General features: G+C 46.8%; 1 protein-coding gene across 1 annotated transcript; it reads right to left on the bottom strand.

Moving 5' to 3' along the window:
• Positions 1–9,305: 9,305 nt before the first annotated feature.
• OR51D1 (olfactory receptor family 51 subfamily D member 1) lies at positions 9,306–10,293 on the bottom strand. Its single transcript, XM_028500992.1, is given in 2 exon segments — positions 9,306–9,413; positions 9,415–10,293. Coding segments are annotated over 2 exon segments (987 nt in total).
• Between the last annotated feature and the right edge of the window lie 4,659 nt (positions 10,294–14,952).

Below are 14,952 nucleotides of genomic sequence, written 5' to 3'. Positions count from 1 at the left end.
TTATCCCCCTTCCATCTGTCACCTTAACTGTTGCTTCATCTCAAGCACACACTTATACACACACACATACTAACTAGCAGCCAGTCTCTCACAATGGCAAAGACTAAGCACTGAGATGAAGATACTGAAACACTGAAGCACAAAGCTGAAGCACTGAGATTCAGCTGGCCTGGAAGGGAGGCACCTCCACAGCATGAAGTGGGCAGTTCTCACTGGAGGTCAAATCAGGATGGACCTCAGAAGGCGGCAGCAGGAGAGAAATGAAGGAATAGAGAGGGAAGCCAACTGGAGGACCCAAGCATCACCCTTCAGACTGTCCAGCCCTGAAGCACCCTAATCTCCCACAGTCCTGCCAGCTGACTGCCAGCCTGAGCAGCTGTTAGCAATTAGAACCATAGCACACACTCAGATAACATTTGGAAGCTCTGAAGGAAAGTGGAGCTAAATCACTCTATTTTGAAAACAAAACATAATCAAGGAAAAATAAACAAAGAAAGGGGTCTTTTTCTTTTTTGGAAAGCCTGCACTGCCTTAACCCCCAGGGAGTAGCCCTGTGCTTGAGATTTTCTCTGAAAAGGCACACCATTTTAGCAAGTCTCAGGAAGTTTCTTGGAGAGCTGTGAAGAACATCTTAGCCCTTTCTTGAGGATGGGGTATCAGGAGCCTCCAGTGATACCGAGTAGAAATCTACATTGAGGCCTTCAATCCTCCCCATTCCTTCCCCCTAGCCTCTAGGACTCTGTCCCCCAGTGCCCGCACAGCTCCCATACCAGCCCAGCCTCACATTCTTTCCCAGAGCTCTCTGAATGCCTTCCATCTCAGACACTGTGGAAAAGCAGTCAGGGATACAGACCCATAAGAACAATGAGATCACTGCCAGCATTGATTCTATTGTTTTTATGATTATAACAGAAATCACTGAATGCCTACAAAATGCCAGACACTATATAAATATTATCTAATCCAGGAGCAATTCTGCATAATAGGACTTCTATGTATCATTTCTACATTATAGGTGCAAAAGCTGAGTCCCCAAGAAGTGAAATAATATTCCCAGGGTTTAGTAGCTGACTGGTAACAGAGATATTTGACCTAGACTGTTCAATTCCAACACCTGTACATTTTCCCCTTTAACCGGCTTTAATTGTGTTGCACCTTCTGAAAACAAATAAAATCTGCCCAAGAGGCAGGGTAGAAGATGGGCTTGGTAAGTAGAACAACTGGCCCAGCTAGACTCTTGGAAGGGAAACCAAGAGGGCAGTAAAGAGGACCCTCCTGGACTGGGACTTGGGCGCTCTCTTCCCTTTTCAGCCCCAACTCCTCTGGCTGTGACTTGGGAAGGGCCCACAGTGGAAAGTAAAAAGGTTTATCCTCTACTGAGTGCTTTCTTCTCAAACAATACAGGCCCCTCATCAACCTGTCAGGCAGGTAACATTAATCCCATTTGACAGATAAGGATGTTGAGGGTTAGTTAGAGCTCTCAGCATCAAATCCATGTGCTTTCCAATAGGTCAAGCTACTGCCCTGCCCCTTTCCCAGTTTCCTTTTGAATAAACCAATGGTTTTTAAGGATTATTTCAATGTTAATCTCCAAAGAATCCAAAATTTGGTGCAGAAGGCCTCTCTAAGACTCAGGACACCTGACCAGCTCTCCCCACTCAGGTTCAGTGGCTAAACACACAGAATGTTCCATGCCTAGAGCAGTGGGGTAGGGGCCTCTGCTGCCCCTGCCAGCCTCTATGGGAACACCTGGAAGAAAATGTCCTTGGAGGGAAGCCCAGGAATACCCGGGAACCTCTGGCTCTTACTCCCAGGCCCAGAGAGGGAAGGCAGACCTCAGGGGTGATGCTGTGGCTGGAAAGGATGATCAGAGCTCATCACTCAATTCATGGAGAGGGAGCCCTTCTCTTAACACTCCACGAAGGTTCTGGCCCCAGAATCATATCCACCCCAAATCATCTGCATCTTTTGTCCCTCATACCTTGCTTGGATTTGATAATGCAGATGAACCCTTATAGGGCCTTGGCCATTCTTTTTAGAATGGCCACAAGGAGATTGGAAAGATAAGAGATCGCAATTTCTGACTCACAAAAAGCAGTGTGAGGTTCCCATTCCCACTCTCCTCACTCAAGTCAGCCTGGCCCTCCAAAATCACCCCCAGGCAGGCTCCAGGGGTCCAGGGCCTTGCTGATCCATTTCCCAGATAGAACCAGAGCCAATAAGATTCCCACACACCTTCAAAGTTTGACCTTCTGAGGGCCCATCAGGGCCCTTCTGAGCTTCTCTGAGTGTTGCCTACATGCAGTGGAAAAGCCTGATCTGGGACTTTGATTGATACACTGATTTCTTTTTTTTTTCCAAAAATTATTGACTGAATGACAATGCCAGACTCCGTGCTAAGCGCTGGAGATACTGAAATACAGAGTAAACAAGTCATGGCTCAGCCCTCCAGTGGTGGGGAGACATTAAGATAAATATGCAGCTATCATAACATGTTGTGATAAATGCTAGGACAGGGGTAAGCACAAGAGCCTCGGGAACAAAGCAGACAATAGCTCACCAAGTTATCAGGCTCAGAGGGCTTCCCTGAGGAGGTGACATCTGAGCCAAGACTTGAAGGGCCAGTCACAGTTAAGCAGGCAGGGTTGGGGGCATGGGAACAGCAGCATTCAGTGAGATGACAAAACACATTGAGCACCTACTATGTGCCCAAAACTGGACATAAAACAGTGGATAAAACAGAAAATATCACTGCTCTCATGGAGCTCAAGCACAGAAGGTAAACAAATAAGCAAGAACATTTCAGGTAACGATAAGTGCACTGAAGATAAGACAGAGTGATGGATAGAAAAGGACAGAGGCGGGGCACCCTTATTTGAGACAGCGGGTCAGTGAAGGCCTCTCTGAGGCAGTGATATATGAGCTGAGAGCTGGGTGATGAGAAAACACCAGCCGTTCTAAGATCGAGGCAAAGAGTGTTTCAGGCAGAGGAGGCAAGAGAAAAAGGTCTTCTGCTTTAGGGGTTCCCAGAAGGAAGAAGGTCAAGGTGGCCCAAGTATCAAGAGCACAGGAGAGTTGTAAGAGATGAGATCAGAGAGGAGGGCAGGGGACAGATCTTGTAGGGGCTTGCAGGACATGGCAAGGAGCTTTGATTTAATTCTGAGTGACTTGGGGGAATTTAAGCAATAGACCTGATCTAATTTGTTTTCAAAAGTGCATTCTGGCGAACGCAAAGACCCAGAAAGAGAACACACCCTGTTTGAAAAGCTGCAAGTGGTTCAGTGGGAGGAGGGGGGTGGGAGGTTAAATGAGTGCAAGGCAGGGGAAGTCACAGTATGGACACAAAATCCACTTTTTAAATGGGCTGAAGACTGAACCCTGATCCTAGACACAGACTGGGTCAGGATCAGAGCCCCGGGAAGATTGCTAAGTCTCAATCTCAGCCACAGCCTGACTCCTGATGCAAAGTACAATATGAGCCTGGACCCCATTCAGAGCCCACAACCCAAACAGAGCTATAGTCTGACCCCTGATCACCAAGTGAGCTTTGACCACACTAACGACCTGAGTGGGACTGGCTGTGTTCTCACACTGAACCCCAATCAAACTCTAGCTCAGTCCCAGCCCCATCTGTTCTCTGCCCCCATCACTTTCATTTAGGCCAGTTCCTGCCAGGCTCTAGATGGGCACCCCAGTAAACCGATCAATAGAAAATTTCTTGAAAACTGCAAAGGAAGCATCCAACACCACCCATGCTTCCCTTCACCACACGAATATAGAAATTGCTAAGTCTGTCTGTCCTTTGAGTCAAGGGCCTCCTTTACATCCCCAGTCCTAACCCTGGACTTCTGGTTCTTCCGGGCCTGGTTTCTCATTCACTCAGCAGGTCTAATGAGGGACCCCTAGCTGCAAGAAACCCACACACCCGGACTCACCCCCAGTCTCCTGCACTCACCTCAACTGCGCTGAAGGAATGTGTGCCCTTTTCTCCAGGACTCTTCCAGAAGCAGTCTGGCAGCCTGCACTGAAGAGCAGCCCTCTCTGTCTCCGCCCCCTCCTTAGCCTCCCACATCAGGCTTATTGATTCTGTCATACCTCCTCCCTCCTTTGGCTTCTCCCTGCTGAGGGGCAGGGTGCTGCCAGAGGGTCTATCAGCAGGTACCCCTTGTAGCCAACTGTGGGACTGGTGTCCTTCTTGGCTTCTGTGTTCTGGGAAGGTGTGCTTGGAGTATGGGGAAGGAGGGGCAGTGGGTAAAGGGGTCTCTAGAATCCTCCCCAGATGGGCCCTGTGCCAGCTGGGATATTTCTGCCAGCTCCCATGTGAAGTAAGACAGGGTGAATGAGTGAGGAAAGGCTAGAAGAAACTCATGTGTGTGACCATGGTCTTTGTGAGGAGCTTTCTCCAAGTTTCTTACCAGGCTTATCAAACTCAGCCAGAGGAAAAGCAGGATATACTTTCAGGGGGACCCCAAGATTAAGTGCCAACTCATCACCTTCCTGAAGCTTTCTCTGACCTTCTTTCCATTGGTGGTGCCTGCTTGGGTCCTTGCTGGGCCTAGATCCCAATGGACCCACCTGCTTTCCCCCAGAGCTCTAGGGCTGCATCTTCTTTGTCCCCCAGGCTCTGGGGACTGTCTCTAGCTAACGCATAACAGGGATCCCTGGGGACCATGCCTCTGCCTTCCACTCCCTGGCCTTGAGTTCCTGAACTTCTTGCTGAGGAAGGAGGATGTGGTTTCCTTAACCCTCCCCTACCTCCAACCCCAACCATATAAGACTAATGCCATCTGTTTTTCTCTTAAGGGCAAAAATAGTGAGAGGACATTTTAGAGAGTTAGAGAACAGTTTCAATGTGAAACGAAATACCTCACATATTTAAATGTTTTTTAAAAGTCTATTAATAAAGCAAAGTAAATTTTAGTTGGTTTCTCCTTATGTTTTACTCATCAGTTTCACAACTACAGGTTTAAATTCACAACACAGGGTATGCTGATTTAAACTATGCAAAATTAGAAAATGTCAAATCAAGCCATTCCAACTCAGACCGCATCAAAACTAGTGATTACATGATCTCCAAGTACCTGTAAACCTGCAGCCTGACACTCACTGCCATCACCCTGGAGCCATCTCTGCTGCCTCCTTCAACCTCCCGTAGACTTAGACGGTGTGAAGACTTAAAAAGTGATACCCCAGGGACTTCTACTTCTGGTCAAGACAGAGTAACAAGAAGTAACATCCACCTGAAGGAACCTAAAATGGACAATATACATAAAACAATAGTTTGCAAGATACTTGATATCAGGCAATGAAGGGCAATGAGCCCTGCAGCATGGGAAACAAATGAGGTGAACCTGGGGTTTCCCCAACTTACTGCCTTGAGAGAGGTTCCCTGCTGCAGCCCAGGGAAGGAGAACCCAGGCAGAACCCAGAGGACACCTTAAGTTAGGGACATGGAGCTGAGAGCCCAGGAAGCTCCAGCTAGCTAGAATTTGAAGACCAGGTATTGGGGGTGAGAGATCTACACAGAGAGAGAACTCCAGAGACATGTAGAGGGCCCTCTGCAAGATTCCAGCTGAGTACTGAGCCCACATGCATGTGAACAAGCTACCTAAAGCTGGGACAGAGCCACCTGGAAAGATTAGAGGTAGCACCAACACCCAGTGTTCACATAGGGCCAAGGAGAGTGACTGTTTCCACCAGCCAGACTGGAAAACTTCAAGATTCACAGGGCGTTGAGTAGAGAATACAGAAGGATCCTGCCTCCATAGTGCGGAATAATTAACCAAATATTATCTATAGTATAATGTTGGTTTTAGATCATAATTGATCATTAATGGGTGAGGAAAGAACTTTGTTGATTTTATAAAGTAGCACAGGTCAAACTAAGGACTATAATTTATAGAGACAGGAAAAAGAGATAAGCGTGGATGGGGTGGGGAAGGGGAGGGCTGGGGAGGGATAAGTGAATTTATTTATCTCAGGTAAACCAGAACTCACTCACCCTCTCCTTCTCTCCAAGGGGTCCCAGCCAAACAGCCATTGAACACATTATATGTCAGGCCCCAGAGACAAAGAAAACTAGTCCTTGTCCTCAAGGGAGACAGACAATTATGTATATGGATATTTCAGTTCTGTGATGGAAGATAAACAGACAGCTATAATAAAACTATTTAAGCTCTATGACAGAGGGATAAACATCCAGTTGGAATACAAAGCTTTAAGTTTTATGACAGAGGGAAACACAGATTCTGCGGGAGCCTAGGGGAAGCCCTTAATTTAGTCTGGCAATTAGCCGACTTTTCCAACAAGCAACAATTACCCCAGTCACCCCCAGTTATCCAAGTAAAGAGATTCTGGAGGAACAGAGATTTCCCAAGATCTCCTGAGAAAGAAGGCCATGAGTTAATCTAAAGCCAGTGATACTGCAACCTGGATGAGGGACTAGCTCCTGGCCTTGACACAACAGGTCGTTATGAAAGGTGAAGTCTGCTGTACTTTGAAAATTCCCTGTAATGGAATAAACATATCTCATTTTAACAGTTTTATTATTAAAACCGTTGCCAACAATGTGTATTGATTACTTTCTATTTTCCATGTGTTTTCACACCTATTATGCTATTTAATCTCCACAACCACCCAAAAGGAGCTACATTATATCTCCTTTTTACAGCACTTAGAGTTTCCAAAAATTACTGAGGTGCAATAGGCTGAGTAACTTGCCCAAATATTAAAGCTAGTGATCCTAACGTCTATTGCATCTAATTCCAGCCCCACAATGTCTCTTTTCCTAATACAGTTATCTACCATGTCTAAAGGAATTTCTTGGCAAGGTTGTGCTGTCTTTGAATTTCATTTGTAAATTTGAACATCATTTGTAAATCAGACACCAGCACAGGAAAATAAATGTCAGTTTGTCTGAAGCTTTGTGAAAACACTTTATTAAGAGGCAAAGAGGGCTTCCCTGGTGGCGCAGTGGTTGAGAGTCCGCCTGCCGATGCAGGGGACACGGGTTCGTGCCCCGGTCCGGGAAGATCCCACATGCCGCGGAGCGGCTGGGCCCGTGAGCCATGGCCGCTGAGCCTGCGCGTCCTGAGCCTGTGCGAAAAAAAAAAAAAAAAAAAAAAAAGAGACAAAGAGTTGTTTTAATAACAATAAGTCAGGACAGCCACATGTGGCAAAACTGGTGATGCACTGCACAATACGGGCGCACCATTCACGTGGACCATGGTGTGGACAATGTTTCCTAAAGCTGTACAGTGAGACAACCATGAATATGATCATTTCTTGCATATTTACAACACTGAAGTTTACAAAGGACGTTCATAGGGTTTAAGCTTTACAACATCACTGCTATTGTAGCTTCTCATTATATAGAAGAGGAAACAAAATCCAGAGAGGTTATACAGTATGTCACTTTATGATATTTCCAGCATTTTAACCTTATAAGTCATACTTCAGTATTCTTTCTTCTGCCTCAAATGAGCGTACATTGTTTTCTACCTATAATTCTTCAACGTGAACGTTTTTGACCTAACAAATTTCAAGAGCTGGAAGTTAAGTGAGTCTACCTGGGGGGAGAGACCCCTGGGGGGTGGTGACAGAGTCTTCACAATGTCTCCTATTGCTCTCCTTCACACCCAACCCCCATCTTTGTTCACTGATTCCCCAAAGGGATTAAAAGAAACTCCCTACAATCAAGGACACTTAAACATGTTTAGTAGATTAGCAAGAAAGCCAAGGGAGAGGGGAAGATATGTGATTTGCTACTGAAGGCCAGCAATTTAGGGAGGTCAGTACCTCCAGAAGGGTGGGAGGAAAGAAGGGAAGAAGTCACAGAAGCACCTGAAATCCTTGTGGTCAGGATGAAGAAGGTGTGGTCTGCCTATTGAGAAGATAACCACTGTGCTTTCCTATCAGTCCCAGAGACTGAAACATAATCCCAGGCTGAGCCCAAGCCAAGAAACTGGGCCTCTTTGAGTCATGGCTCCCAAATATGGAAATTACTTCAATTTCCTACCTCCACCCTGATATATACACACAGTCTTCAATCAGCGCCCAGGAACACAGAAGTTATACCCACTCTAGTGTCATATAATCCATACCCAGTGCACAAAGGAAATACTCCCTAAAACACAATAATCACAAACAATGCATACACACACATGCCCCCTTGTACACATATCTTTTTTTTCACATATCCTTCAGACATTATATTCCACCTACGTATGACTAAAGACATATATATTACACAAATGGATTTCACATCACAAATACGATGCACAACAGATATACACCCAAAGATAAACACCACACATGCCAAAAGGCACAGCATCCCAACATTACACATTCTACACACTCATGCATATTATATATTCCACATTGTTACAAATATGTAACATTTTACATTGTACATTTACATATTACAGATATGAAGGAAAAAAGAGGCAGCATTCTCATCAGATACACATAAAGATATTGTTCATCATTCTCACATAGATGCACGTCACATACCAACTGACAGAGGCCACATAAACATAATAAACGTACAGAGACATTATTTATGAAGTGTATACACACCAGGACACAACTATCACACAGACCAAAACACAACTGGCACATGTTCTATGTACTCACACGCACACACTAAAAATACATATAGTCACATAAACACACACACTCACAGCCACAACCAGGATAAACATCGCCCTTAAAGAAAAACAGTCTCCAGTAGAACCACGTAGATGACATTGACATTGGCAGATTCCACATAAATACACTCACATGCATACAGAAAAGTAACATTTCACGTGAGCTGTTTCTTTGCTTGCTACCGCCTCTCTCCCTCCAATTACTATCACCCAAATACCTTCATTGACCCCTAAAAATGGCTGTGTAACCACTTTGGGGTCCAAGAAAGAAGCTTTATAGCTAACACAGATTCACTGACATAGATACATGGAAGCAAAATAATTAAAATCATATATCAAGACTGGAATGAATCATAAGGTATGTCATTTACAGCCTTCTCATGTCAGTATTGGGTGTATTTTCTAGTTGGGAGAGAGGAATACACCAAGGCCACCATAGCAGAGAGACTAGGGTGATCATTCACCAGGATATCCTGTCCAAACTGTCGTGAGTCCTTCTGTATTGACACATTCCTGGAGACAGAAATTCAAGGTCTATTTAAGTAACTGGGAGCAGACATCCCAGTGGGTTGGATGTTCCAATCACCAAGATGTTCAACAGGACCCAAATCCTGCCATCTTTGGTAGAGACTGAGGACACTGAAGAGGTTATCCTGCTCACCTGCCATCCTGTAAGAATATATGGAGGACCCGTGAATGAATCTCCTTGGTTTTGGCTCCATAGACTATAGGGTTAACCATGGGTGGTAGTAGTAGATAGATAGATATTAGCCGTAATCACACTGAGAAGGGAAGTGGGGCCACCCAGCCTGTGTACCACCGAGAGCCTGATGAGGGGCACATAGAAGACCAGCACAGCACAGAGATGGGAGATGCAGGTGTTAAAAGCCTTGAGTGCTGCCCCCCGAGAGGACAGCTCCAACACAGCCCTCAGAATGAGGATACAGGAGAAGCCAGGGAAGAGAGAGTCGACATCCATGACCGCGAGGATGCTGCAGAGCCTGTACACCACACTGACCATGGTGTCAGTACAGGACAGCTTCATAATATCTTGGGGCAGACAGAAGGAATGTGTGACAGTGTGTGTCTGGCAGTACGACACCTGCTTCAGGATGAAGGGCAGGGAGAAGAAGAATACAAATCCTCTGGTCAGGGCAGCTAGTCAGATCTTGGTGACCGTGGTGACCGTAGGCCCTGTGAGCACAGAAGCATGCCGCAGTGGGTGGCAGATGGTCACAACGTGGTCGAACGCCATGGCCAGCAGGACAGCTGACTCCATGGCTGACAGAGCATGGATAAGGAACAGCTGGGCCACACAGACATTGAACTCGACCTCCCGGACGACTGTCAGGAAGAGGCTGGCCATCTTGGGCATAGTAACGGAGGAGAGGACTAGGTCAATGCTAGAAAGCATGGCCAGGAAGAGGTACATGGGCTCATGCAGGCACCTTTCCACACGAATGATGAGGATAATGGCCAGGTTGCCCAGGGTGGCCAAGGCCTACATACAACACAGTGGGAAAACCAGCCAAAAGTGGACATTAGGTCCCAGGCCAGGGAGGCCCACCAGCAGGAAGCATGCTGGGTAGACCAGAGTTCCATTTGGTGTGGCCATGGCAGGAACCAAGAATCAAGGTTTCTGCATCCCAAGTCCAGGGTCTATGAAAGGGAAAAGGAGAAACATCACTCAGTCATGGCTCAGAGGAGAGAAAGGACTTATTAGGAAAGGACACTGAAACAGTGAGAGCAGCAAACAAAGACCAAGTACTTCTGGTAATTCTGAACTCCAGCCTGCTTCTGCTCTAGTTCTTCACAGACATACCTCCCTGGGGGCCCCATTAATCTCAGTGCATGAAGCCCACTCAGAACACATGTGCAACAGCTCTTCATTCCCAGAGCTGATGTTTCTGACCACAGACACTGCTCTTGGCCACTTCCACAACAGAACTGCCAGGCTTGCACAGATCCTTCCAGATCCCAGCTTTTCTAGTGCATGTTAGGGTTAGGGTCTGTCTGAGTTCAGAGTTGGAGGTTCAGTCTGTGGTTGCCTTTGAGACTCACTTGAATCTGATTTCAGGATGGGAAGCAGGGGGTCAGTCTGAGCCTAGATTTCAAGAGATAGGTTTGTGTTTCAGCCTGAGTACCATTTCTCAAAATTCCTTGATAGAATCATCTGAAGTGGTTATTGAAAACACTATCTCTCCAGGTCCTACTCCAGGCGCAGAGAATAAGATTTTCCCAGGGAAGGGTCCAGAAATCTGGTTAAAAAACAATAAATCCTTTCTCTCCAGGTGATTTTTTTTTTTTTTAATCAGAAAAATTTGGGAAAAGCTTTCTGGTCTTCTGGGAGGTAGGGAGATAGGAGTGAAGAAAGACTATCATTTCCAGCCCCCAACAAAGAATGGAATATAGTCTTTCATTGCGATCTCTCAAGGCCCACATGAGGGTCAGTCCCAGATTGTGCTTGGCCGGGCTGTGACATGGAAACCAGGTACAGCTGAGACATGAAAAGAAAATCAGTCTGTGTTGTCACCAGTGCTCTGTGGTATCCACAAGCACATCCTCCTTCCTCCACTACCCTCCCTGGGGAGCACAGAACACCCCAAGCTCAATTTCCTTTCTCTACACAGACCACTCTGTTCTAAGCCTCTGTCCTGAGATCCAAACCCATATAACCTGCTGCCTCTTCATAGCTCTACTTGGATAGCCTAAGGGCCTCACACTCATCTTGCCCCAAATAGGACCTCTCTGAATGGTACCAATGGGCACCCGAGTCATCCTGGTCAGGGAAGCTAGTCCCATCTTGATTTCTCCGCTCTTCCTCCTCCACTGTGATTTTGTTTTTCCAAGTAATCAATTGTGCCTTTCCTTTTATTTAACACATCCTCCCTCCCTACCAACCTCATTATATCACCCACTCTGCTCTGATTATGAAAAGAACTTCCTAACTCACCTCCCTGCTTCCAAACCCAGACACTTCAATCCACCTTCTACATGGCTGCCATCTAAATGGCAAAACTGGACATGTCAGGCTCCTGTTTAGCAAGTTCCAGGTGACTCCCATAGCCTTCAAGATCGAGGTGGAATTCCACAGTCTACATTCAAAGCCCTTCCCAATGTGGCTCCCACGTAACTTTCCAGCCCAGCTTCTCAGTTTTTTTCTTCATTACCAGTCGCCACCACACACTCACACACAAGTATTTTTCCCTGGCTAAATTAATCTCCCTTGCCTTGTTTTTTCAGTGAAGCGTGGGCAGCTGGAAATGGGGAGTCCTTCCTGGCACAAGGGATAGACAAAGTTTGGAATGAGCCGCACAGTGGTTTGAAGAAACTCCTCTTTGGGAAGGTCACTGAACCAGGTCTGGGACCCAGACGTTGTAATCAGGAAGAGTGCCCGCTGGCAGACGTCTCCAAGCAACAAGGCTGTCTGAGCAAAGGCCAGCCTTCCTCAGGTAATGCACCCTCCCTGCCTGGGTCTCCGCGAACTTCCCAGGACCCAGGCAAGGCTCCCCTCCCCTTTCCTCCCCACCCTCGGCTAAGCCTGGCACACTCCCCAACAATGCTTCCGCCCCAGGCAGCTGCCCTTATATAGCTTCCCTGGGGGCCCTAGGGAGCGTGAGGGATGATGAACAGTGAACTACGCCAGGCTCCCTGGGAGCACCGCTCCGCTCAGGCGCTCAAGTACATCTGAACCCAGACTCCTACCCCGGGGGGCTGCACTCTGTTACTAGTCTAAGGCCACCTTAGGAGACTAGAGGTAAGGGTAATGCAGTGGAGGTGAGGGATGACCTGCACTGGAAGAAAGGAGCTACTGGAATGGAGGCGTGGGCGCGCAGCTAAAAGCACACAGAGGTGAATACGCCGGCTCACTCTCAGACTCACTATCCAAGGGGCTCCAGCCCTGTGCCCAGGCACTGCCTCTCGCTTCTTGATGCTGCCCCCTTATGGTAATGTAGGCGAATTGCAGCCTCGTGGCTACTTGGGCACTGACTGAGGATGATGAACGAAGGACCTAACTTACCTTGAATATGAGCTCCTGCCACTGCACTACGGCTGCTCCTTAGCTCACACTCCTCTCCCTAATAAGCCAACTCTTTATCCCTCGGGCTGCTAATAATGGCTCTCCTGCCCCCCGCCCCCAAATGAGACAGTGTAGAATGGTTGTTTAAATGTGGGGCTCTATCAGGAAACAGACTTATGTCCAAATCTGGGCTCAATCACATACCATCCTTAGCCTCAGTTTGTTTTTTGTTTTTTTTTTGTTTTGTTTTTCTTTTTGTGGTACGCGGGCCTCTCACCGCTGCGGCCTCTCCAGCTGCGGAGCACAGGCTCCGGACGCGCAGGCCCAGCGGCCATGGCTCACGGGCCCAGCCGCTCCGCGGCACGTGGGATCCTCCCGGACCGGAGCACGAACCCGCGTACCCCGCATCGACAGGCGGACCCTCAACCACTGAGCCTCAGTTTGTTTTTTGGTTTTTTTTTTTTGTTTTTCTTTTTGTGGTACGCGGGCCTCTCACCGCTGCGGCCTCTCCAGCTGCGGAGCACAGGCTCCGGACGCGCAGGCCCAGCGGCCATGGCTCACGGGCCCAGCCGCTCCGCGGCACGTGGGATCCTCCCGGACCGGAGCACGAACCCGCGTACCCCGCATCGACAGGCGGACCCTCAACCACTGAGCCACCAGGGAAGCCCCTCAGTTTGATGTGAAAAATAAAATGAGATACTAGCAATTCTCCAGTGAATGATTGTGTTCATTATTATTGCTCAAAACAACTGGAAGAGCCAATGAAATAGAAGGAAATCCAGTCGAGATAGTGCTACAACAGCCAAAGGAAGAAAATACATTGAGGGGGAAGAGTGGACAGCAGTGCAGAAGGCTGCTTAGAGATCAAATAGTATGAGGACTGAAAATAAAAAGCCACCGGTTACCTTGGGAAGAACTGTTGAGGTGCGTTGGTAGGAATGGAGTCCTGAATGCAGCAGAGTGAGGAGTGAGTGAGTTGGGAAGAAATGGAGAAAGGGATGTAGACCACTATTTTGAGAAGTTTGTACGTGAAGAGAAGGAGTGAAATGGGCAATACATGAAGAATTGATAGCTCTAAGGACAGTTTTTAAATTTGTATTTTGGAGCTTAAGGAGATTAAACATAAGTAAATGTCAACAGGATGGAGTTAGTAGAGAGGCTCCCTGTCCTTTATTTCTCAAATTCCTAGTGGAGTTCATCAACGCTGTGACCCAGGTAGACCCTCTGTCCTTCCCCCTCTATATAGTGACCATGAGAAATCTTAATGCTACCATAGCATCACCCAAACAGGCAAAACCAATATCCTGAACTCCAGACATGGTAATGTCTATTGGACATCACTATTTAAGCATCCTTCAGGCACCTCAAACTCAGTGCCTCCAACTAAGTTCATTATCTCTGATCTGCAGGCTATACCCCCAATCTGTGTTTTCTGTTCCCTGTCACAGAAATGACTCTGTTGCCCCAGCCAGGAACCTAGAAGCCTTCATCTCTGCCTTCTCCCTCTCTCTTACCTCTCTCTGACCCCATCCAATCAGTCACCAAGTTCTCTTTAATTTACACCCTGGATATCTCATGAATCGGATTATTTTTCTCCATCCCCTTTGCCTCCTAACCAAGATAATCTCTTGCCTAGACCATCAGAATAACTTGTTCACTGGTCAGCCTCATTGAAGATCTTTCCTACCAATTCACTGTCCACACTGTGGCCAGTGTGATCTTCCCAACACAAATCAGTTCACAGCATTTCCCCATTGACTTTAGAATGAAAAGTTGAAGTTCACACTCCATAACCCAATTCTTAAACCTTCTGGTGCCATCTCAGTGCACATTTCCATCCTATCTTCAACCATTCTACCTCCCTTTTTGCATGCCAAGTAGCAGGCACACTGAAATTATCCCCCTGCTTCAACGTGCCATGCTTTCTCTCACCCTTCAGCTTTCGCATATGTTTTTCCCCATGGTAAAAATACTCATCTTACTTCCTGTTTTTATTAATTCTTAGCTTTCAGATATCTGTTTAAACAACCTTCCTTAGGAAGATCTATTCTGGGCCCTAATGTTGATGTAATCACTTTACTTTTTTTCCCTTTGTTTCACTTAAAGACTTTAACGTTATGAGATTAACTATTCTTCATAGTTCCAAACAGATCATATCCTCCTATTTTTGTAGGGGGGGGATGGACACTGATGTGTACATTTAAAAGGGGAGGTTTACATAGCCTTCTTTCATTCACTCTTAATACAGAAATTATTGGTCCTCTTATTGATGTTCACTCATAA

The sequence above is a fragment of the Physeter macrocephalus genome, chromosome 16 (assembly GCF_002837175.3).
Source record: "Physeter macrocephalus isolate SW-GA chromosome 16, ASM283717v5, whole genome shotgun sequence".
In the NCBI taxonomy this organism is placed as follows: domain Eukaryota; kingdom Metazoa; phylum Chordata; class Mammalia; order Artiodactyla; family Physeteridae; genus Physeter; species Physeter macrocephalus.
This window is presented reverse-complemented; position numbering and strand designations above follow the sequence as displayed.